The sequence below is a fragment of the Pelobates fuscus genome, chromosome 9 (assembly GCF_036172605.1).
Source record: "Pelobates fuscus isolate aPelFus1 chromosome 9, aPelFus1.pri, whole genome shotgun sequence".
NCBI lineage: Eukaryota > Metazoa > Chordata > Amphibia > Anura > Pelobatidae > Pelobates > Pelobates fuscus.
This window is the reverse complement of record NC_086325.1, coordinates 171,051,852-171,078,414: the sequence shown is the minus strand read 5'-3', so window position 1 is coordinate 171,078,414 and position 26,563 is coordinate 171,051,852. Positions and strand designations below refer to the sequence as shown.

Genomic DNA, 26,563 nt, shown 5'->3' with positions numbered 1-26,563 from the left:
AAGTTGTGTAAAAGTATATTTTACTCTGTATGCATAATGGGATTATGTGTCACACTAAGGGGAGGGGATGTGTGGGAGGTAACATCTATGTCATTGGTTCTTTTATGCCTTCCCCTGGGTGTGGCCTGTATGTGTGAGTTGGAAATAAAAGCCAGACTGGGTGTCCCAGTCTAGAGTTCTTGCTTAACCCTCAAAGCGATGTGTCGTCTCGGTCTTTGGGGGAATGGGATTGTATGCTGACTGCCAAGAGTGTAAGCCGATGTCTGCTTTTCTTGTTCAGCTGTTCCAGTGTTCGTGTGGTTCCAGTCGGGAGAATGGTGTTTGCAGTAGCTGTCTGTGCATCTGGAAAGGGGATTATCGCCTAAACTGGGTTTTATCCTCTTGTAAGTGAAACGGTCCGTTACATAAACCCTTTCACTGCCAGAGCCCGGTATAGAATACTAAACCCTTAACTGCCAGAGCCCTGTATAGAATACTAAACCCTTTCACTGCCAGAGCCCTGTATAGAATACTAAACCCCTTAACTGCCGGAGCCCTGTATAGAATACTAAACCCTTTCACTGCCAGAGCCCGGTATAGAATACTAAACCCTTTCACTGCCGGAGCCCTGTATAGAATGCTAAACCCTTTCACTGCCAGAGCCCTGTATAGAATACTAAACCCTTTCACTGCCAGAGCCCTGTATAGAATGCTAAACCCTTTCACTGCCGGAGCCCTGTATAGAATACTAAACCCTTTCACTGCCAGAGCCCAGTATAGAATACTAAACCCTTTCACTGCCAGAGCCCTGTATAGAATACTAAACCCTTTCACTGCCAGAGCCCTGTATAGAATGCTAAACCCTTTCACTGCCGGAGCCCTGTATAGAATACTAAACCCTTTCACTGCCAGAGCCCAGTATAGAATACTAAACCCTTTCACTGCCAGAGCCCAGTATAGAATACTAAACCCTTTCACTGCCAGAGCCCTGTATAGAATGCTAAACCCTTTCACTGCCAGAGCCCTGTATAGAATACTAAACCCTTTCACTGCCAGAGCCCTGTATAGAATGCTAAACCCTTTCACTGCCGGAGCCCTGTATAGAATACTAAACCCTTTCACTGCCAGAGCCCAGTATAGAATACTAAACCCTTTCACTGCCAGAGCCCAGTATAGAATACTAAACCCTTTCACTGCCAGAGCCCAGTATAGAATACTAAACCCTTTCACTGCCAGAGCCCAGTATAGAATACTAAACCCTTTCACTGCCGGAGCCCTGTATAGAATACTAAACCCTTTCACTGCCAGAGCCCTGTATAGAATGCTAAACCCTTTCACTGCCGGAGCCCTGTATAGAATACTAAACCCTTTCACTGCCAGAGCCCAGTATAGAATACTAAACCCTTTCACTGCCAGAGCCCAGTATAGAATACTAAACCCTTTCACTGCCAGAGCCCAGTATAGAATACTAAACCCTTTCACTGCCAGAGCCCAGTATAGAATACTAAACCCTTTCACTGCCGGAGCCCTGTATAGAATACTAAACCCTTTCACTGCCGGAGCCCGGTATAGAATACTAAACCCTTTCACTGCCGGAGCCCAGTATAGAATACTAAACCCTTTCACTGCCGGAGCCCAGTATAGAACACTAAACCCTTTCACTGCCAGAGCCCAGTATAGAACACTAAACCCTTTCACTGCCAGAGCCCTGTATAGAATACTAAACCCTTTTACTGCCGGAGCCCAGTATAGAATACTAAACCCTTTCACTGCCAGAGCGCTCTATAGAATACTAAACCCTTTCACTGCCAGAGCCCGGTATAGAATACTAAACCCTTTCACTGCCAGAGCCCAGTATAGAATACTAAACCCTTTCACTGCCAGAGCCCTGTATAGAATACTAAACCCTTTCACTGCCAGAGCCCAGTATAGAATACTAAACCCTTTCACTGCCGGAGCCCGGTATAGAATACTAAACCCTTTCACTGCCAGAGCCCAGTATAGAATACTAAACCCTTTCACTGCCGGAGCCCTGTATAGAATACTAAACCCTTTCACTGCCGGAGCCCAGTATAGAATACTAAACCCTTTCACTGCCGGAGCCCTGTATAGAATACTAAACCCTTTCACTGCCGGAGCCCAGTATAGAATACTAAACCCTTTCACTGCCGGAGCCCTGTATAGAATACTAAACCCTTTCACTGCCAGATCCCTGTATAGAATACTAAACCCTTTCACTGCCAGAGCCGAGTATAGAATACTAAACCCTTTCACTGCCGGAGCCCTGTATAGAATACTAAACCCTTTCACTGCCAGAGCCCTGTATAGAATACTAAACCCTTTCACTGCCAGAGCCCAGTATAGAATACTAAACCCTTTCACTGCCGGAGCCCAGTATAGAATACTAAACCCTTTCACTGCCAGATCCCTGTATAGAATACTAAACCCTTTCACTGCCAGAGCCGAGTATAGAATACTAAACCCTTCCACTGCCGGAGCCCTGTATAGAATACTAAACCCTTTCACTGCCAGAGCCCTGTATAGAATACTAAACCCTTTCACTGCCAGAGCCCAGTATAGAATACTAAACCCTTTCACTGCCGGAGCCCAGTATAGAATACTAAACCCTTTCACTGCCAGAGCCCAGTATAGAATACTAAACCCTTTCACTGCCAGAGCCCTGTATAGAATACTAAACCCCTTCACTGCCGGAGCCCAGTATAGAATACTAAACCCTTTCACTGCCGGAGCCCAGTATAGAATACTAAACCCTTTCACTGCCGGAGCCCTGTATAGAATACTAAACCCTTTCACTGCAGGAGCCCTGTATAGAATACTAAACCCTTTCACTGCCGGAGCCCTGTATAGAATACTAAACCCTTTCACTGCCAGAGCCCGGTATAGAATACTAAACCCTTTCACTGCCGGAACACAGTATAGAATACTAAACCCTTTCACTGCCAGAGCTCTCTATAGAATACTAAACCCTTTCACTGCCAGAGCTCCCTATAGAATACTAAACCCTTTCACTGCCAGAGCTCTCTATAGAATACTAAACCCTTTCACTGCCGGAGCCCTGTATAGAATACTAAACCCTTTCACTGCAGGAGCCCTGTATAGAATACTAAACCCTTTCACTGCCAGAGCCCGGTATAGAATACTAAACCCTTTCACTGCCGGAGCCCTGTATAGAATACTAAACCCTTTCACTGCCAGAGCCCAGTATAGAATACTAAACCCTTTCACTGCCAGAGCCCAGTATAGAATACTAAACCCTTTCACTGCCGGAGCCCTGTATAGAATACTAAACCCTTTCACTGCCGGAGCCCTGTATAGAATACTAAACCCTTTCCCTGCCGGAGCCCGGTATAGAATACTAAACCCTTTCACTGCCAGAGCCCAGTATAGAATACTAAACCCTTTCACTGCCGGAGCCCAGTATAGAATACTAAACCCTTTCACTGCCAGAGCCTGGTTTAGAATACTAAACCCTTTCACTGCCAGAGACCTGTATAGAATACTAAACCCTTTCACTGACAGAGCCCTGTATAGAATACTAAACCCTTTCACTGCCGGAGCCCGGTATAGAATACTAAACCCTTTCACTGCCGGAGCCCGGTATAGAATACTAAACCCTTTCACTGCCAGAGCCCTGTATAGAATACTAAACCCTTTCACTGATAGAGCCCGGTATAGAATACTAAACCCTTTCACTGCCAGAGCCCGGTATAGAATACTAAACCCTTTCACTGCCGGAGACCTGTATAGAATACTAAACCCTTTCACTGCCGGAGCCCAGTATAGAATACTAAACCCTTTCACTGCCGGAGCCCTGTATAGAATACTAAACCCTTTCACTGCCAGAGCCCTGTATAGAATACTAAACCCTTTCACTGCCAGAGCCCAGTATAGAATACTAAACCCTTTCACTGCTGGAGCCCAGTATAGAATACTAAACCCTTTCACTGCTGGAGCCCAGTATAGAATACTAAACCCTTTCATTGCCACTACCTCTTCTTGTAAGAGAGATGCATGAGTGAAGTTAACCTTTTTCTTGGGAGAGCCTCAAACTACTAAACTTTCATAATTAAATTTAACCCTTTCTTTGACACAGTCCGATGTCAGTATAATGTACCTTTCCCTAGCCATGAATTGTAGTGATTGATTTAACCCTGTATGTGCCAGTGCCTCCTATTTGTTTTGTGATACCTGTGTCTTCTTGTTATTTGCAGATTCCTGGTGTCAAGCAATTCTCCTTGTGCATTTATTGAATAAAAGAGTCCCTAAGTTGTCAACTGAAAGGTGAATTGTGTCTGTTTCTTGTCATTAATTCCCTATATTGTGTCTAAGGATGGATAGATTCATTAACACAGGAGTTTGAAATCGTTCTAATCAAAATTATTCAAACCCGTTTGAAAATCAGGTTTATTGTCAATAAATACACTTTCAGCTGTTTGCAATGAACAAATCAAACCAAAGCAATTGAAATAGCTTAACACAACAAAAACTGGTTTCCCCAAATTCAACTGAAAATGCAACTTATAATGACTTCTCCAGTCTCAAAATTATTCAGCCCCCTGCGTAGAATCCCTCACAACAGCACAAATATGTAAAACAGGTGTTGTTTCAAGCACACCTTTTGCAACCAATCAAGGGCTTCCTTAGTTGCACCAGTTGCCAATTGAAATACATGACTAGAGGTTTGTTGAGTGTCACGTTTGACTGCATGTTAGAAATATGGTCCACGAAGTTAAGAGAAGAGATCATCACCGTCCACAAACAAGGAACAGGATATAGAATGATAGCTAAGGCACTGAATTTTCCTAGAGACACCATTGGTAGCATAGTCCGCAAGCTCAAAGTTGAAGGAACAGTGGTTACACTACCTGGACGGGGCAGAAAAAGGACACTATCAATGGCTGCAACCAGATTTCTGAGAAGACAACAAGATTTGGTGGCAACAGGCATTAAGGTTTCCATGAGTACAGTAAGGCGCATACTAAATGCAGAAGGTTTCCATGCCAGAACATCCAAGGCCAGAACTCCAAGAACCACTGCTGACCCAAAAGCACAAGTAAAGTCAGTTCCAATATGCTCAAAATCATATAACTAAACCACAGAGGTTTTGTGATTCTGTTCTTTTGATTAATGAAACAAAACTGAACTTTTTTGACCCAGTGGATCAGCGGTATGTCTGGAGGAAGAAGAATAAAGAAGACTCTGCCAACAGTTAAACGTGGTTGCAGAAGAAGTCCTGGAAGATTCTACAGTGGCCACCAGTAACCTGACTTGAACCCTATAGAAAATCTCTGGTGGGATTTGAAGAAGGCAGCACGCAAACCCAAGAATATTACTGAACTGGAGGCCATTGATTCCTAAGATTCCTCAGAAAAGCTACCAAAAGCTGGTATCTGGCTATGCGTATCCTTTGCAGCAGGTCATAACAGCAAAAGGGTGCTCTACCAAATACTAAAGATGCTTGCCATGAATGTTGAGACTGGAGAAGTCATTATAAGTTACATTTCCAGTTGAATTTGGGAAACCCACTTGAAGCATTTGTTGTGTTAAGCTATTTCAATAGCTTTTGATTGATTTGTTCATTGCAAACAGATTTGACAATAAACCTGATTTTCAATGGGGGTTTGTATATTTGTAATTGTGATGGTAAATATACTTACCGGGTACATTCCAAGGATCCACAAGTAGAGGCAGGTCCTCCGTGTGCTACGAACGTTGCGGAGGAAGAAACCCATCTCTTCCAGAAACAGACCAACCTGGACGAGCGCGACAATGACGGGGATGAGGAATATCCAGAGCTCGTTCCGTATAACTAGAGAGAGGGAGAGCTGGCGTCAGGCGACTGGGACAAACCGCTTGGTATAAATTCTATACGTGTGATAATATTCCGTCACATGGATTTATAGCCGACTTACAATATATTTAAAAAACAAAGAAAAAAGTTACCTGCGCCCTCTCCTTAATCCCTATGTATATTTAAACAAATGGACGTCATTTACTTGCTCAAATAGCCATTGGAGGGAATGCCCGCCTGCCAACGTCAAGGCAGACCCCCCTAGGCGGGTCCTAACACTGACCCTTTAATCCGCTCCCTTGAACTTCTGGCAAAGATATCTCTAATGAGACAGAGAGGGGTATTTTCTATATACACGCCTATATACTTATTAACCCTTTATAGGAACACATGGGATGGGCAGCAGCATTGTAACCAAGCTGGCAGGTAGACATTCCCTCTAATGGCAATTTATTTCTAAAATAAAATATAAAGATCAAACTTTACCAATAGCGCCTTCTAAGATCGAGATTAGGAATTTTTACGAAGAGTAAAATCTTTTGTATACAAGTATACTGAAATGTAATTATTATAAAAAGATGAAAATATATGTAATGTACTTAATAAATATAAAAATAAAAGTGGGAAAAAAAATTACTAAACCCAGTGCCAGGCCGTGGGACACAGCACGTAGATACTAAACCCAGTGCCAGCCCAGGGAACACAGCACGTAAATACTAAACCCAGTGCCAGGCCGTGGGACACTGCACGTAGATACTAAACCCAGTGCCAGGCCGTGGGACACAGCACGTAGATACTAAACCCAGTGCCAGGCCGTGGGACACAGCACGTAGATACTAAACCCAGTGCCAGGCCGTGGGACACAGCACGTAGATACTAAACCCAGTGCCAGGCCGTGGGACACAGCACGTAGATACTAAACCCAGTGCCAGGCCGTGGGACACAGCACGTAGATACTAAACCCAGTGCCAGGCCGTGGGACACAGCACGTAGATACTAAACCCAGTGCCAGGCCGTGGGACACAGCACGTAGATACTAAACCCAGTGCCAGGCCGTGGGACACAGCACGTAGATACTAAACCCAGTGCCAGGCCGTGGGACACAGCACGTAGATACTAAACCCAGTGCCAGGCCGTGGGACACTGTACGTAGATACTAAACCCAGTGCCAGTCCGTGGGACACTGTACATAGATACTAAACCCAGTGCCAGGCCGTGGGACACTGCATGTAGATACTAAACCCAGTGCCAGGCCGTGGGACAAAGCACGTAAATACTAAACCCAGTGCCAGGCCGTGGGACAAAGCACGTAAATACTAAACCCAGTGCCAGGCCGTGGGACAAAGCACGTAAATACTAAACCCAGTGTCAGGCCGTGGGACACAGCACGTAGATACTAAACCCAGTGCCATGCCGTGGGACACTGCATGTAGATACTAAACCCAGTGCCAGGCCGTGGGACACTGCACGTAGATACTAAACCCAGTGCCAGGACGTGGGACACAGCACGTCAATACTAAACCCAGTGCCAGCCCAGGGGACACAGCATGTAAATACTAATCCCAGTGCCAGCCCAGGGGACACAGCACGTAAATACTAAACCCAGTGCCAGGCCGTGGGACACAGCACGTAAATACTAAACCCAGTGCCAGGCCGTGGGGCACAGCACGTAAATACTAAACCCAGTGCCAGGCCGTGGGGCACAGCACGTAAATACTAAACCCAGTGGCAGGCCGTGGGGCACAGCACGTAAATACTAAACCCAGTGCCAGCCCAGGGGACACCGCACGTAAATACTAAACCCAGTGCCAGGGCGTAGGACACAGCATGTAAATACTAAACCCAGTGCCAAGCCGTGGGGCTCTGCATGTAAATACTAAACCCAGTGCCAGCCCAGGGGACACAGCGCGTAAATACTAAACCCAGTGCCAGGCCGTGGGGCACTGCATGTAAATACTAAACCCAGTGCCAGACCGTGGGACACAGCATGTAGATACTAAACCCAGTGCCAGGACGTGGGACACAGCATGTTAATACTAAACCCAGTGCCAAGCCGTGGGGCACTGCATGTAAATACTAAACCCAGTTCCAGACCGTGGGGCTCTGCATGTAAATACTAAACCCAGTGCCAGGCCGTGGGGCACTGCATGTAAATACTAAACCCAGTGCCAGGACGTGGGACACAGCATGTTAATACTAAACCCAGTGCCAAGCCGTGGGGCACTGCATGTAAATACTAAACCCAGTTCCAGACCGTGGGGCTCTGCATGTAAATACTAAACCCAGTGCCAGGCCGTGGGGCACTGCATGTAAATACTAAACCCAGTGCCAGGCCGTGGGGCACTGCATGTAAATACTAAACCCAGTGCCAGACCATGGGACACAGCATGTAAATACTAAACCCAGTGCCAGGACGTGGGACACAGCATGTTAATACTAAACCCAGTGCCAAGCCGTGGGGCACTGCATGTAAATACTAAACCCAGTTCCAGACCGTGGGGCTCTGCATGTAAATACTAAACCCAGTGCCAGGCCGTGGGGCACTGCATGTAAATACTAAACCCAGTGCCAGGCCGTGGGACACATCATGTAAATACTAAACCCAGTGCCATGCCGTGGGGCACTGCATGCAAATACTAAACCCAGTGCCAGGCCTTGGGGCACTGCATGTAAATACTAAACCCAGTGCCAGCCCAGGGGACACAGGACCTAAATACTAAACCCAGTGCCAGGCTGTGGGACACAGCATGTAAATACTAAACCCAGTGCCAGCCCAGGGGACACAGCACGTAAATACTAAACCCAGTGCCAGGCCGTGGGACACAGCACGTCAATAGTAAACCCAGTGCCAGGCCGTGGGACACAGCATGTAAATACTAATCCCAGTGCCAGCCCAGGGGACACAGCATGTAAATACTAAACCCAGTGCCAGCCCAGGAGACACAGCACGTAAATACTAAACCCAGTGCCAGGCCGTGGGACACAGCACGTCAATACTAAACCCAGTGCCAGCCCAGGGGACACAGCATGTAAATACTAATCCCAGTGCCAGCCCAGGGGACACAGCACGTAAATACTAAACCCAGTGCTAGCCCAGGGGACACAGCACGTAAATACTAAACCCAGTGCCAGGCCGTGGGACACAGCACGTAAATACTAAACCCAGTGCCAGGCCGTGGGACACAGCACGTCAATAGTAAACCCAGTGCCAGGCTGTGGGACACAGCATGTAAATACTAAACCCAGTGCCAGCCCAGGAGACCCAGCACGTAAATACTAAACCCAGTGCCAGGCCGTGGGGCACTGCATGTAAATACTAAACCCAGTGCCAGGCCGTGGGGCACTGCATGTAAATACTAAACCCAGTGCCAGGCCGTGGGGCACTGCATGTAAATACTAAACCCAGTGCCAGATCATGGGGCTCTGCATGTAAATACTAAACCCAGTGCCAGGCCGTGGGGCACTGCATGTAAATACTAAACCCAGTGCCAGGCCGTGGGACACAGCACGTCAATACTAAACCCAGTGCCATGCCGTGGGGCACTGCATGCAAATACTAAACCCAGTGCCAGGCCTTGGGGCACTGCATGTAAATACTAAACCCAGTGCCAAGCCGTGGGGCACTGCATGTAAATACTAAACCCAGTTCCAGACCGTGGGGCTCTGCATGTAAATACTAAACCCAGTGCCAGGCCGTGGGGCACTGCATGTAAATACTAAACCCAGTGCCAGGCCGTGGGGCACTGCATGTGAATACTAAACCCAGTGCCAGGCCGTGGGGCACTGCATGTAAATACTAAACCCAGTGCCAGGCCGTGGGACACATCATGTAAATACTAAACCCAGTGCCATGCCGTGGGGCACTGCATGCAAATACTAAACCCAGTGCCAGGCCTTGGGGCACTGCATGTAAATACTAAACCCAGTGCCAGCCCAGGGGACACAGGACCTAAATACTAAACCCAGTGCCAGGCTGTGGGACACAGCATGTAAATACTAAACCCAGTGCCAGCCCAGGGGACACAGCACGTAAATACTAAACACAGTGCCAGGCCGTGGGACACAGCACGTCAATAGTAAACCCAGTGCCAGGCTGTGGGACACAGCATGTAAATACTAAACCCAGTGCCAGCCCAGGAGACACAGCACGTAAATACTAAACCCAGTGCCAGGCCGTGGGACACAGCACGTCAATACTAAACCCAGTGCCAGCCCAGGGGACACAGCATGTAAATACTAATCCCAGTGCTAGCCCAGGGGACACAGCACGTAAATACTAAACCCAGTGCCAGGCCGTGGGACACAGCACGTAAATACTAAACCCAGTGCCAGGCCGTGGGACACAGCACGTCAATAGTAAACCCAGTGCCAGGCTGTGGGACACAGCATGTAAATACTAAACCCAGTGCCAGCCCAGGAGACCCAGCACGTAAATACTAAACCCAGTGCCAGGCCGTGGGGCACTGCATGTAAATACTAAACCCAGTGCCAGGCCGTGGGGCACTGCATGTAAATACTAAACCCAGTGCCAGGCCGTGGGGCACTGCATGTAAATACTAAACCCAGTGCCAGACCATGGGGCTCTGCATGTAAATACTAAACCCAGTGCCAGGCCGTGGGGCACTGCATGTAAATACTAAACCCAGTGCCAGGCCGTGGGACACAGCACGTCAATACTAATCCCAGTGCCAGGCCGTGGGACACAGCAGGTAAATACTAAACCCAGTGCCAGCCCAGGAGACACAGCACGTAAATACTAAACCCAGTGCCAGGCCGTGGGACACAGCACGTAAATACTAAACCCAGTGCCAGCCCAGGAGACACAGCACGTAAATACTAAACCCAGTGCCAGGCCGTGGGACACAGCATGTAAATACTAAACCCAGTGCCAGCCCAGGAGACACAGCACATAAATACTAAACCCAGTGCCAGGCCGTGGGACACAGCACGTAAATACTAAACCCAGTGCCAGGCCGTGGGACACAGCACGTAAATACTAAACCCAGTGCCAGGCCGTGGGGCACTGCATGTAAATACTAAACCCAGTGCCAGACCATGGGGCTCTGCATGTAAATACTAAACCCAGTGCCAGGCCGTGGGACACAGCATGTGAATACTAAACCCAGTGCCAGGCCGTGGGGCACTGCATGTAAATACTAAACCCAGTGCCAGGCCGTGGGACACAGCACGTCAATACTAATCCCAGTGCCAGGCCGTGGGACACAGCAGGTAAATACTAAACCCAGTGCCAGCCCAGGAGACACAGCACGTAAATACTAAACCCAGTGCCAGGCCGTGGGACACAGCACGTAAATACTAAACCCAGTGCCAGCCCAGGAGACACAGCACGTAAATACTAAACCCAGTGCCAGGCCGTGGGACACAGCATGTAAATACTAAACCCAGTGCCAGCCCAGGAGACACAGCACGTAAATACTAAACCCAGTGCCAGCCCAGGGGACACAGCACGTAAATACTAAACCCAGTGCCAGACCGTGGGACACAGCACGTAAATACTAAACACAGTGCCAGCCCAGGGGACACAGCACGTAAATACTAAACCCAGTGCCAGGCCGTGGGACACAGCACGTCAATACTAAACCCAGTGCCAGGCCGTGGGACACAGCACGTCAATACTAATCCCAGTGCCAGGCCGTGGGACACAGCAGGTAAATACTAAACCCAGTGCCAGCCCAGGAGACACAGCACGTAAATACTAAACCCAGTGCCAGGCCGTGGGACACAGCACGTAAATACTAAACCCAGTGCCAGCCCAGGAGACACAGCACGTAAATACTAAACCCAGTGCCAGGCCGTGGGACACAGCACGTAAATACTAAACCCAGTGCCAGGCCGTGGGACACAGCACGTAAATACTAAACCCAGTGCCAGGCCGTGGGACACAGCACGTAAATACTACACCCAGTGCCAGACCGTGGGACACAGCACGTAAATACTAAACCCAGTGCCAGCCCAGGGGACACAGCACATAAATACTAAACCCAGTGCCAGGCCGTGGTGCACTGCATGTAAATACTAAACCCAGTGCCAGGCCGTGGGACACAGCACGTAAATACTAAAACCCAGTGCCAGGCCGTGGGGCACAGCATGTAAATACTAAACCCAGTGCCAGCCCAGGAGACACAGCACGTAAATACTAAACCCAGTGCCAGGCCGTGGTGCACTGCATGTAAATACTAAACCCAGTGCCAGGCCGTGGGACACAGCATGTAAATACTAAAACCCAGTGCCAGGCCGTGGGGCACAGCATGTAAATACTAAACCCAGTGCCAGCCCAGGAGACACAGCACGTAAATACTAAACCCAGTGCCAGGCCGTGGTGCACTGCATGTAAATACTAAACCCAGTGCCAGGCCGTGGGGCACAGCATGTAAATACTAAAACCCAGTGCCAGGCCGTGGGGCACTGCATGTAAATACTAAACCCAGTGCCAGGCCGTGGGGCACTGCATGTAAATACTAAACCCAGTGCCAGGCCGTGGGACACAGCACGTAGATACTAAACCCAGTGCCAGGCCGTGGGGCACTGCATGCAAAGTGCAGTGCCAGGCCGTACAGTTTCCTATGGTGCAAATACTATACACCGGAAATACTGATAGGAGCCACATTACCTTGAAAAAACTCAGATGACAGCGGGAAGCTCCCGCCATCCAGAGAACAGTTTGAACCCTTCGCCATGATGCGTGTTTTGTGCTTTTGGTGAGCGGTGTCTAAATGACGGTTATCTTTCTCTGTCCTCCATCTCTGTATGTGGAAAAAGTGTCACCCCCTCCATCCCACAGGATGCTCCCTGCCCTTCCCATATTAATCATTAATGCAAATAGCTGGGGCTGTCCAGGTAACGGGCTGAAGTCCACAGCTAAGCTTCACCTGAGCAGAGAAACCACAGAAAGGTATTGTAACCACGCTGATGCTATACACTAAAACCGGATTAAATAAATACTGCCCCCTCAACGCAATTACTATGGTGTAAAAACACGGGTGAAAATAAGAACATTTACCAAAACAAATATGTTTGTTGTTAAATATTATGTCTGTATCATGGTTTTAGCCCAGTCGTGATCGGTTTGTGTTTTACTCCAGCACCTAATGAGGGCAATGTCATCTAATCATCACAACAAGACAGAATATCAATCAGGAACTCACCTGCATCACACAGATACCTGCTCGTTGTATGAGTCCACCTGCATCACACAGATACCTGCTCGTTGTATGAGTCCACCTGCATCACACAGATACCTGCTCGTTGTATGAGTCCACCTGCATCACACAGAAACCTGCTCATTGTATGAGTCCACCTGCATCACACAGAAACCTGCTCGTTGTATGAGTCCACCTGCATCACACAGATACCTGCTCATTGTATGAGTCCACCTGCATCACACAGATACCTGCTCATTGTATGAGTCCACCTGCATCACACAGATACCTGCTCATTGTATGAGTCCACCTGCATCACACAGAAACCTGCTCGTTGTATGAGTCCACCTGCATCACACAGATACCTGCTCATTGTATGAGTCCACCTGCATCACACAGGTACCTGCTCGTTGTATGAGTCTACCTGCATCACACACAGATAACTGCTTGTTGTATGAGTCCACCTGCATCACACACAGATACCTGCTCGTTGTATGAGTCCACCCGCAACACACACAGATACCTGCTCAGTGCATAAGTCCACCTGCAACACGCACAGATACCTGCTCATTGCATGAGTCCACCTGCATCACACAGATACCTGCTCATTGTATGAGTCCACCTGCATCACACAGATACCTGCTCATTGTATGAGTCCACCTGCATCACACAGATACCTGCTCATTGTATGAGTCCACCTGCATCACACAGAAACCTGCTCGTTGTATGAGTCCACCTGCATCACACAGATACCTGCTCATTGTATGAGTCCACCTGCATCACACAGGTACCTGCTCGTTGTATGAGTCTACCTGCATCACACACAGATAACTGCTTGTTGTATGAGTCCACCTGCATCACACACAGATACCTGCTCGTTGTATGAGTCCACCCGCAACACACACAGATACCTGCTCAGTGCATAAGTCCACCTGCAACACGCACAGATACCTGCTCATTGCATGAGTCCACCTGCAACACACAGATACCTGCTCGTTGTATGAGTCCACCCGCAACACACACAGTTACCTGCTCATTGCATGAGTCCACCTGCATCACACAGATACCTGCTCATTGTAGGAGTCCACCTGCATCACACACAGGTACCTGCTCATTGTAGGAGTCCACCTGCAACACACACAGATACCTGCTCATTGTAGGAGTCCACCTGCAACACACAGATACCTGCTGGTTGTAGGAGTCCACCTGCATCACACACAGATACCTGCTCATTGTATGAGTCCACCTGCAACACACAGATACCTGCTCGTTGTATGAGTCCACCTGCAACACACACAGATACCTGCTCATTGCATGAGTCCACCTGCATCACACACAGATACCTGCTAATTTCATGACTCCTCCTGCATCACACACAGATACCTGCTCGTTGTATGAGTCCACCTGCATCACACACAGATACCTGCTCATTTAATGAGTCCACCTGCAACACACACAAATACCTGCTTGTTGTAGGAGTCCACCTGCAACACACACAGATACCTGCTAATTTCATGACTCCACCTGCATCACACACAGATACCTGCTCATTTCATGACTCCACCTGCAGCACACACAGATACCTGCTCATTTCATGACTCCACCTGCAGCACACACAGATACCTGCTCATTTCATGACTCCACCTGCAACACACACAGATACCTGCTAATTTCATGACTCCACCTGCAGCACACACACACACAGATAGCTGCTCGTTGTATGAGTCTACCTGCATCACACTGATAGCAGCACATTTCATGAGGCCATCTGAAACCCCCACTGTAGCACAGATTGAATGTCCATTAACCACCCCCCCCCCCTCCCATAACCTCCTTTCATGCCCTATGATCCCCCAAGCAACATACTGAGATATCCTCCCACCAGGGCATTCCACAGAAAGACAAATGGATTTTTATTAAGAAAACACTCGGTACATCATGTAACATATTCTGAGACAAACTCTTCTACTCCTGCCTCATTAATACCTGGAGTTGTGTCCGCTTAGTACCATCAGCAAACTGCCATGTATTGCTGAACCAAGGAGAGAGCACATCCTGAACGCAGCCTTCCTGGCACAAATCTCAAATCTAACACAGCTCCATCTAGTATTACAGGCAGGAGCGGTGTGTTCACCTATTTAATACTTTGTGGTTTTATTCTTTGCGATACAGGAACCGGGTCACTTGGAGAGTAGGGATGAAACTGGGAGCTGTTGCATGTGGTACAATTTGTGCCCGTTGTAGGGCTGGCTCTGGTGGCAGAGTTGGTTGGATGCTCACACAAAGGGCTTGCTGCACCATCAGATGATTAGACGGTAGAACACCCAGCATCCAAACGTTAGCCAATGTCCAGTCCAGCTGAGCTCCGACCACTTGTGTATAGTGTAAGACATCCCATAGCCCTGGAAGTAAAGAGAAGGAGAATTAGAGGCGAGATGACCTGTAGCCCAAGGAGTACAACACAATTAGAGTAGACAGACCGTATCCCTGGATTGTAGAGGGACGTATCACCTATACTCCGGCTGAGTATGTCCATTGTAAATCTCCCAAATCCCAAGTGAAACAGTGATCAGAGCTCTTAGCTACCCAAACATCAGCCGAGACTTGATGAAGGGTACAACAGGAATATTTTAATGGGAGATGGTACAGCCAATTTATACAAAACCTGGACTCAGTCAAACCCGCCCTAGAACACTCCCACAGCACAACGAACATAAAAGCATAAAAATACCCCAAAACATATGGGGATCGGATCGGATGTACAGAGCCGGAGAAAACGTTGTATAAAGTCTGGACTTGAGGCTCTGTACATACAAGAAAATAGTTTCACATAATCACTTGGTTTAGGCCAGTAGATTAAAATAAGACAAAAAGAAACATTTACCAGTATATACACCTCCCCAATGTGATCACAGCAAAATTTTTTGTAATATTACCAATATAGGACCAATATGGGACTGGACTGTAATGCAAACAGCGTGGAGCTGGACTTGGGTATAAACTACAATAGAAAAACAATAAAAAACAACAACATAGTGTAAACTGTATAATAAAAAATGTGTAGTAGGTAAGTATGTGACTCTCACTCACATTCTCCAGAGCCGTACCAGGCTCTGTAAAACAGGCTCAGGGGTGCCAGTACTGGCTAACGATCCAGGTGATCCAGATAGATGCGACTCCAGAATTTGGATGCAAAATATATTTATTGTATAAAATTTTTAAAAAGGTATAGGCACTAATGGGCACTATGGGGGTGGAACCCAAAACAGACAATAGTATATATAACAAAATTGGAGTTCCACTTACCCCTATCTTTTAGCAGCCCAGAGTGTCAAAAATACACATAAAATAACAAATGTAAATATGCAGAAGATTGAAGCAGACGCGTTTCGGCTAACAGCCTTCCTCCAGTGCTTGTCTTCATGTTCTGTTGGGTCTTCTTTTATAAGTCCTATCTGTCCCATTCACCTGGATTCAATTTCGTACCGGCGTCGCGTCACTTCCGGTTTCGCGGGTGACGTCACTTCCGGTTTTTCGGCCGGCTGGAACGCACGCTGAAACGCGGCGTTCAAGATGTTGGTTGCTCTTAATTGTTATACTTGAGTCCCCATAGCAACCTTGACCTCCATATTTGCAGGATATCATATCAAAATGAGAAAAATGAAAATTAAAACGATGATCTATAAATGGCTTACACATTGCAGATATTATATTAGCTGACATCAATCTCTTTGTGTTTAAAAGTAGAGCAATGTATTCTTAGAAGAGCTATTTAATTACATACATTAAACAATGCTATGTGTGACCTCAGAGACTTTACATTTAGATAGCAATTAAACAGAAAGCCAGTATAGCCTTCTAAACCTGATAATTCAAATAAAAAAGATTAAATAAATTCTAAAAAAATATATATAAAAAATATGTATGTATGAATTTTATAAAAAATGTATAAACTCAAAATCTAAATTTAACCCCTTTGGGGATAGGGTATTAACATCAAAAATCCACTTGCCCTCTATCTTTGCTAGCTCTTTGACATTGTTATCACCCCTCCAATTTTTAAATTTCTTGAAGATGACAGTATATGACAGTAATGAAGAATCACCGCCATGTTTCTCAGTGAAGTGTGCTGATACACTATGTTTCATATACCCCCTCTGGATATTGCCCACATGTTCCGCAACCCTGGTTTTAAATGCTCTGGTGGTCATCCCAATGTATTGCAGACCACATGGGCACCAGAGGAGGTATATGACATTAGTGGAGTTGCATGTTAAAACCTGATGGATTTTAAATATTCGATTAGTAGAGTGGGAAGTGAATTCTGTCTGTTTTTGTTTGCTAAATATTGTTTTCTTACAAGCTGAGCAGGACTTGCATGGATAAAAACCCTTTTCCAGTCCAAAGAGGTTTTTTCCTTCCCCTTTGTCCCTAATGAAGCTTGTAGTTAGATGTTGCTTTAGGTTTTTAGCCCCTCTATAGATAATACGTGGCTTGTCACCAACAATTTCCTTCAGATTCGGATCTGATTTTAGGATCCGCCAATGTTTGTTGATAATATGCTTAATTTGCTTGGCATCTTCACTATAATTTAAAATAATTGGTACTTGGTCTGCACCCTTCCTCCCCTCCCTAGACATCTTTTTCTTCAGAGTCTTATTTCGGTCCATATTTTTAATAGAATTAATACAACTATCCAATTCCTTGGCGTCATATTTCTTCTCTACAAACCTGTCTCTCAGGCAGACTGCCTGTTCCTCAAACACTTCAGTATCACTACAACCTGGTCCTTTATCGTCGTTTTATAGACGACATCTTTTTTATTTGGCGCGGTGATGCAGAATCACTGCAGCCATTCCTAGAATTCTTAAACCTTCAACATCCAGACATTAAATTGACAAGCGAGTACAGTACATCCAATATCAACTTCCTGGACTTAAATATCTATGTGGACAATGAAGCCATTAAAACCAAGACTTTCTTTAAGAAGGTCGACGTAAATGGGTACATAGAAATGTCCAGCTGTCACTATGAATCCTGGCTACGAAGTATCCCTAAGGGCCAGTTTCTTAGGCTGTTCAGGAATTGTAGTGATACTGAAGTGTTTGAGGAACAGGCAGTCTGCCTGAGAGACAGGTTTGTAGAGAAGAAATATGACGCCAAGGAATTGGATAGTTGTATTAATTCTATTAAAAAGATGGACCGAAATAAGACTCTGAAGAAAAAGATGTCTAGGGAGGGGAGGAAGGGTGCAGACCAAGTACCAATTATTTTAAATTATAGTGAAGATGCCAAGCAAATTAAGCATATTATCAACAAACATTGGCGGATCCTAAAATCAGATCCGAATCTGAAGGAAATTGTTGGTGACAAGCCACGTATTATCTATAGAGGGGCTAAAAACCTAAAGCAACATCTAACTACAAGCTTCATTAGGGACAAAGGGGAAGGAAAAAACCTCTTTGGACTGGAAAAGGGTTTTTATCCATGCAAGTCCTGCTCAGCTTGTAAGAAAACAATATTTAGCAAACAAAAACAGACAGAATTCACTTCCCACTCTACTAATCGAATATTTAAAATCCATCAGGTTTTAACATGCAACTCCACTAATGTCATATACCTCCTCTGGTGCCCATGTGGTCTGCAATACATTGGGATGACCACCAGAGCATTTAAAACCAGGGTTGCGGAACATGTGGGCAATATCCAGAGGGGGTATATGAAACATAGTGTATCAGCACACTTCACTGAGAAACATGGCGGTGATTCTTCATTACTGTCATATACTGTCATCTTCAAGAAATTTAAAAATTGGAGGGGTGATAACAATGTCAAAGAGCTAGCAAAGATAGAGGGCAAGTGGATTTTTGATGTTAATACCCTATCCCCAAAGGGGTTAAATTTAGATTTTGAGTTTATACATTTTTTATAAAATTCATACATACATATTTTTTATATATATTTTTTTAGAATTTATTTAATCTTTTTTATTTGAATTATCAGGTTTAGAAGGCTATACTGGCTTTCTGTTTAATTGCTATCTAAATGTAAAGTCTCTGAGGTCACACATAGCATTGTTTAATGTATGTAATTAAATAGCTCTTCTAAGAATACATTGCTCTACTTTTAAACACAAAGAGATTGATGTCAGCTAATATAATATCTGCAATGTGTAAGCCATTTATAGATCATCGTTTTAATTTTCATTTTTCTCATTTTGATATGATATCCTGCAAATATGGAGGTCAAGGTTGCTATGGGGACTCAAGTATAACAATTAAGAGCAACCAACATCTTGAACGCCGCGTTTCAGCGTGCGTTCCAGCCGGCCGAAAAACCGGAAGTGACGTCACCCGCGAAACCGGAAGTGACGCGACGCCGGTACGAAATTGAATCCAGGTGAATGGGACAGATAGGACTTATAAAAGAAGACCCAACAGAACATGAAGACAAGCACTGGAGGAAGGCTGTTAGCCGAAACGCGTCTGCTTCAATCTTCTGCATATTTACATTTGTTATTTTATGTGTATTTTTGACACTCTGGGCTGCTAAAAGATAGGGGTAAGTGGAACTCCAATTTTGTTATATATACTATTGTCTGTTTTGGGTTCCACCCCCATAGTGCCCATTAGTGCCTATACCTTTTTAAAATTTTATACAATAAATATATTTTGCATCCAAATTCTGGAGTCGCATCTATCTGGATCACCTGGATCGTTAGCCAGTACTGGCACCCCTGAGCCTGTTTTACAGAGCCTGGTACGGCTCTGGAGAATGTGAGTGAGGGTCACATACTTACCTACTACACATTTTTTATTATACAGTTTACACTATGTTGTTGTTTTTTATTGTTTTTCTATTGTAGTTTATACCCAAGTCCAGCTCCACGCTGTTTGCATTACAGTCCAGTCCCATATTGGTCCTATATTGGTAATATTACAAAAATTTTTGCTGTGATCACATTGGGGAGGTGTATATACTGGTAAATGTTTCTTTTTGTCTTATGTAAATTTAGTGCATTGGGGAAGCACTAGGTTACCGGTTACACCATTTATTGTATATCTTTATTATATACAGAACTGTCAAAATTTCAGTGAAGCGCCTACGCACTATTTTCTGTTTGTTATCAGTAGATTAAAATGTTGCACCTAAACCATGCAGCGACCAATCAGGGCTCAAGGATGGGAGGGGTTCCAAGCTTATCCATTTAACTCGCGCTGGCTTATCGGGAGAAAGGGGGCGAACCAGTTTGACCAAATAGCGAGCTGAGTCCTTTAACGCACGCTGGCCTATCGTGAGAAAGGGGGCGAACCAGTTTGACCAATCAGCGAGCTGAGTCCTTTAACTCGCGCTGGCCTATCGGGAGAAAGGGGGCGAACCAGTTTGAATGGTAGCTCCTTCTCCTATTGGTCGGCACGGACTTCCAGGCAGCCAGCGGGACTCTGGGGCTGTAAAGCCGACATATCTCCAGAGTGTCTGCCAGGGCTCGAGTCTCTCTTAGGTAGCACCGGAGAGGGATAGGGATTATAGTTCCTGTAGGCTGGGACAGTGAGTGCAATAGGGTTAGGGACACAGTTTGTGACAAACCAGAAGCAGCTCATAGCTCTGGGGGTAACAGACAGCCTGTAGCCATGGGGGTAAATAGAATTACAGGAGAGACAGTGAGAAAGCTGGGTTTACAGAGATATAATATTCCCCACCGGTAGGCAGTCAACATATGTCACACGAAGCCCATAACGAACATGTTTGCTGTTTAGTGAATAAACCCCTTTGTAGGATTAGAAAGTCAATCTACACTTACAAAGCTTTGAGAAAAAAAGAAAATCCCAGAATGTACAGATACATTATTCAGATAGAATAGAAAGAACTCCCAAAGGACAGGATATACACGGTGCTGCCCCCTGCAGGATAATGCAGGATATGACAATGTAGAATTTTAGTAAGGCTGGATCTGTTTGGATATTTGCTTTTATGATGAATCTTCCCTTTGTTAAAACATACCAAGCCTCTGCTTGGTTAGAGAGAGAGATTTAGCAGATACCTTCACTACATTTCCACACAAACCAGATATAAGCCCATTGAGTGGATACTGGAAATGGGTGATCCGGGAGAGGTTGGAAGGACTTACCTCCTCTTCAACAGCATCGTCTGTCTCCGAATCGAAGAGAGAGCCCAGGTAAGTGAGGTGAACAATGGCTAGGACTCCAAACAGGAGATTTGTCAAATACACTAGGAGGCTCTGCAGAGAGACAAAGACATAAGAATTAGGGACAGTCATGGTAAAATAGACGAATTAAATCAGGAAACGTGAAGTGAGCAGAATGTTAGGGGGAGGGGAGGCAGCAGCATTACAGGTTAGTTGGGGTGGACAGGGCTGTGGAGAAGTGGTTAGTTTTGGGGCTGTGGGGCATGGAGGTGACTAATATTCACCTTTTTGTTTTGGTGCGTACAGTTGGTGGGACATTTCTTCGACAGGATACAGGCGCTGAATATTTCAGACAATCTCTTACGTAGCACTAAAAGACACATGCAAAGGTGAGCGACAGATTGCTGGGTGGTGGTGGCGAATGGTGAGTGACAGATTGCTGGGTGGTGGCGGTGAATGGTAGGCGATGGATTGCTGGGAGGTGGAGGTGAATGGTAGGCGATGGATTGCTGGGAGGTGGAGGTGAATGGTAGGCGATGGATTGCTGGGAGGTGGAGGTGAATGGTAGGCGATGGATTGCTGGGTGGTGGAGGTGAATGGTGAGTGACAGATTGCTGGGTGGTGGCGGTGAATGGTAGGCGATGGATTGCTGGGTGGCGGAGGTGAATGGTGAGTGACAGATTGCTGGGTGGTGGCGGTGAATGGTAGGCGATGGATTGCTGGGAGGTGGAGGTGAATGGTAGGCGATGGATTGCTGGGAGATGGAGGTGAATGGTAGGCGATGGATTGCTGGTAGTGACGGTGAATGGTAGGTGACATATTTCTGGGAGGTGGAGGTGAATGGTGAGTGACGCATTGCTGGGAGGTGAATGGCGAGTGACGCATTGCTGGGAGGTGAATGGTGAGTGACGCATTGCTGGGAGGTGAATGGTGAGTGACGCATTGCTGGGAGGTGAATGGTGAGTGACGCATTGCTGGGAGGTGAATGGCGAGTGACGCATTGCTGGGAGGTGAATGGTGAGTGACGCATTGCTGGGAGGTGAATGGTGAGTGACGCATTGCTGGGAGGTGAATGGTGAGTGACGCATTGCTGGGAGGTGAATGGCGAGTGACGCATTGCTGGGAGGTGAATGGTGAGTGACGCATTGCTGGGAGGTGAATGGTGAGTGACGGATTGGGTTGGTGCTGATTAAAACTGGTGGGAACGTGAGTCTCTGATTTTACTATCTGTTCTCAGTCTGTACAAATTCCAGCGACATTGTATGCAATCACTGGATTTATAAAGTAACTGGCACCAAACCCCATCACTTTCAACCAAATGGTGTTCGGACACCTTGACCCAGCTTACCATGCTCCACGTATGTTATGAATCCCAGGGACAGGAGAACGGCAGCGAGGTGAAAACTGAAACCCTGAAAACACAGAACGTGATTCTAAATAGATGGATCCTCACACCAGGTTCAGCCTGCATGTTTCCCTTAATAACTGTGAGTGATCCTCCACCCCCAGGAAGACTTGGCTGTACCACTTAGACACCACCAATGACAAGGCATGGCCACACCCTCTCAGATAGCACCAATGACAAGGCATGGCCACACCCTCTCAGATAGCACCAATGACAAGGCATGGCCACACCCTCTCAGATAGCACCAATGACAAGACATGGCCACACCCTCTCAGATAGCACCAATGACAAGACATGGCCACACCCTCTCAGATAGCACCATTGGGAAGGCATGGCCACACCCTCTCAGATACCACCATTGGGAAGGCATGGCCACACCCTCTCAGATACCACCATTGGGAAGGCATGGCCACACCCTCTCAGATACCACCATTGGGAAGGCATGGCCACCCACCCTCAGATAGCACCATTGGGAAGGCATGGCCACACCCTCTCAGATAGCACCATTGGGAAGGCATGGCCACACCTTCTCAGATAGCACCATTGGGAAGGCATGGCCACCCACCCTCAGATAGCACCATTGGGAAGGCATGGCCACCCACCCTCAGATAGCACCATTGGGAAGGCATGGCCACCCACCCTCAGATAGCACCATTGGGAAGGCATGGTCACCCATCCGCAGATAGCACCATTGGGAAGGCATAGCCACCCACCCTCTCAGATAGCACCATTGGGAAGGCATGGCCACACCCTCTCAGATACCACCATTGGGAAGGCATGGCCACCCACCCTCAGATAGCACCATTGGGAAGGCATGGCCACACCCTCTCAGATAGCACCATTGGGAAGGCATGGCCACACCTTCTCAGATAGCACCATTGGGAAGGCATGGCCACCCACCCTCAGATAGCACCATAGGGAAGGCATGGCCACCCACCCTCAGATAGCACCATTGGGAAGGCATGGCCACCCACCCTCAGATAGCACCATTGGGAAGGCATGGTCACCCATCCGCAGATAGCACCATTGGGAAGGCATAGCCACCCACCCTCTCAGATAGCACCATTGGGAAGGCATGGCCACACCCTCTCAGATAGCACCATTGGGAAGGCATGGCCACCCACCCTCAGATAGCACCATTGGGAAGGCATGGCCACACCCTCTCAGATAGCACCATTGGGAAGGCATGGCCACCCACCCTCAGATAGCACCATTGGGAAGGCATGGCCACACCCTCTCAGATAGCACCATTGGGAAGGCATGGCCACCCACCCTCAGATAGCACCATTGGGAAGGCATGGCCACCCACCCTCAGATAGCACCATTGGGAAGGCACTGTATATTCGATATAGAATCACTCACATGAAGCAGAGCGCTGGCAGCGTATGTAACGATAATTGCGTGGAACATTCCGAGACGCAGAGCATTCTTAAACACATCTGGAAGGAAACAAGAAAAGGCAGAAATTAGAGCATGGAATGCTGGGAACTGTGTTGTATAGATGGCCGTGGTATGTGCCATGGTGGATACAGGACTTCTGGGGCCAAGCAGCAGTTTCTTACATGAGTGCAACCAGCGAGACATGGGCAGGTTCCAAGATGTCACGACTTCCACCATAGAGCGAGGAATCTCCACATTTAGAGGCCGAGACACCATCAGATCCCTTGAAGAGGGTGACAGATCAGTAAATGGCACATTGAGACCCCAACCACTCAAATTCATCCCACCCACTTTCCACTCACACCCTAACCCTTACACCCTACGTCCTCACTCTCACACTAACCACTCACTAAAACCAAAAAAGTGTACACATTTAAAAGGAAAACTCTCCCCATTACAGCGTTCCATACCAGATAACTACATTCTACCCATTCCAATAGTTAGCTTTTATTTTGTTATAATGTATTTCAGAAAGATGGAAGATACCAATGGGGACTAGTCCATAAGGGCTGTGCCCACCCGTTTTTACTGAATAAAAATAATTTACGGATATAAGGAAGACATTTAATATTTTTACTGAGGGACCAGTTTGTGTTAGAAAAATACATGTTGTTCCTTTCATGTTAATGATGTTACTGTGATGTTTCTGTGATGTTTATCATGGTTACATATTGCTGTAATACACTATGACTTTAAATGGGAAGTTACATTGACTCCATGGATTGGATGTGAGTCTTCCTCAGTAAGGTTTCATTATATATTTTACCACTCCACATTCCCCCTCGCACTCCCTCCCCCTGCCAGTCGCAACTCATTATCCTCGCTCCTCACACTCCCCATCCCTACTACTCACCACCACACGCACTCCCTATCCTTGCCACTCCCCATCCCTTCCACTCACACTCCCCATCCCCGCTACTCCCTTACAGCTTACACTCCCCATCCTTGCCACTCCCCTACCACTCACACACCCTATTCCCGACACTCCCCTATCACTCATACTCACCTACCACTCACACTCCCCATCCCCGCCACTCCCCTTCCCTACCACTCACACTCCCCTTCCCTGCCACTCACACTCCCCTTCCCTGCCACGCACACTCCCATTTCCCATCCCTGCCACTCACACTCCCCATCCCCGCAGCTCCACTACCACTCACACTCCCCTTCCCCATTCCGCCACTCCCCTACCACTCACACTCCCGATCCCGCCACTCCCCTACCACTCACACTCCCCATCCCCATCACTCCCCTACCACTCACACTCCCCATTCCTGCCACTGCCCTACCACTCACACTCCCCATTCCTGCCACTGCCCTACCACTCACACTCCCCATTCCTGCCACTGCCCTACCACTACCACTCCCCTTCCCGCCACTCCCCTACCACTCACCCTCCCCATTCCCGCCACTCCCCTACCATTACCACTCCCCTTCCCTACCACTCCCACTCCCCTCCCACTCCCACTCCCCTTCCCTACCACTACCACTCCCCGTCCCCATCCCGCAACTCCCCTACCACTCCCCATCCCCGCCACTCACACTCCCCATCCCCGCCACTCACACTCCCCATCCCCGCCACTCACACTCCCCATCCCCGCCACTCACACTCCCCATCCCCGCCACTCACACTCCCCATCCCCGCCACTCCCCTACCCCTACCACTCCCCTTCCCTACCACTCACACTCCCATTTCCCATCCCTGCCACTCACACTCCCCACCACTCCCCTACCACTCACACTCCCCATCCCCACCACTCCCCTACCACTCACACTCCACATCCCCACCACTCCCCTACCACTCACACTCCACATCCCCACCACTCACATTACCCATCCCCATCACTCCCCTACCACTCACACTCCCCATCCCCGCCACTCCCCTTCCCTACCACTCACACTCCCATTTCCCATCCCTGCCACTCACACTCCCCACCACTCCCCTACCACTCACACTCCCCATCCCTACCACTCAACATGATCCTTTTCCTCTGAATATCCGGCTCCGGATAATACAGCAGTAACTTCCGATAAAAATCCAACAAAATAATTGCTGAAATGGAAAGACGAGGCATTCTCATAGGCTCGGAGCCACCTGCAGGGCGAGAGAGCAAAGCAGAATATTTATAATAATGCACACGAATGGTAATTCAATAAATAACTGCTGCATAATTCTCTGCTTAGCTCGAATATTCAGTTTTTCAAATGAAGGAAAATTAAATGTTAACAAAAATGTATAAATAAAACCAGTCTGCATTAAACATATGGCTCTAGTGTCCACAGTTAATCACCTTATAAGTATATTGCACTAAACGCTGATTATCAATAATATCCAGACTACTGGGGCATGTCCAGTCCGCACAATGTGACGACATTCTCATGAGTTATATTGTAATACAGCCAAGCATTAGAGTGAATGAGGACCGGATTTCAAGCTGTCTGGAAAGAACACCTAAATAAATATACACGACACCAAACAAACACACACACCATAAAAAGCGGTGTCACCAAATCTCCATTTAGCAAAGTTTCTGCCCAACAACTGAGCCTTTCTCAAGAATTAAAAACCATGCAATTATCGAGCAGAAACATTGCTTGCTACGATTTGTAAGAAAGTCAAA

The 26,563-nt window shown here is 47.1% G+C and overlaps 2 protein-coding genes across 6 annotated transcripts in view; both read right to left on the bottom strand.

The window, feature by feature from the left end:
* The window catches only part of LOC134573396 (organic solute transporter subunit alpha-like), a 49,947-nt gene extending 34,626 nt beyond the window's left edge, over positions 1-15,321 (bottom strand). Inside the window, exons 1-2 of one of the 2 annotated variants that reach the window (XM_063433141.1) lie at positions 15,232-15,321; positions 5,658-5,809 (exon numbers count right to left, since the gene is read on the bottom strand). In XM_063433141.1, coding sequence (XP_063289211.1) covers positions 5,658-5,732 — 75 coding nt within the window. In that variant the 5' untranslated portion in view covers positions 5,733-5,809; positions 15,232-15,321. Of the gene's footprint in view, positions 1-5,657; positions 5,810-12,422; positions 12,490-15,231 lie in introns of those variants that run through there. The other variant, XM_063433140.1, reaches the window with a different exon arrangement.
* Positions 14,841-26,563, bottom strand: part of PORCN (porcupine O-acyltransferase) — a 33,482-nt gene continuing 21,759 nt past the window's right edge. For all 4 annotated transcript variants that reach the window (XM_063433136.1, XM_063433139.1, XM_063433135.1 and 1 more), the window contains 7 exons: positions 25,912-26,037; positions 24,065-24,165; positions 23,865-23,941; positions 22,446-22,509; positions 21,382-21,467; positions 21,080-21,190; positions 14,841-15,353 (listed from right to left, as the gene is read on the bottom strand). In XM_063433136.1, the coding sequence (XP_063289206.1) occupies positions 15,252-15,353; positions 21,080-21,190; positions 21,382-21,467; positions 22,446-22,509; positions 23,865-23,941; positions 24,065-24,165; positions 25,912-26,037 (667 nt within the window). In that variant the 3' untranslated portion in view covers positions 14,841-15,251. The remainder of the gene's footprint in view (positions 15,354-21,079; positions 21,191-21,381; positions 21,468-22,445; positions 22,510-23,864; positions 23,942-24,064; positions 24,166-25,911; positions 26,038-26,563) is intronic.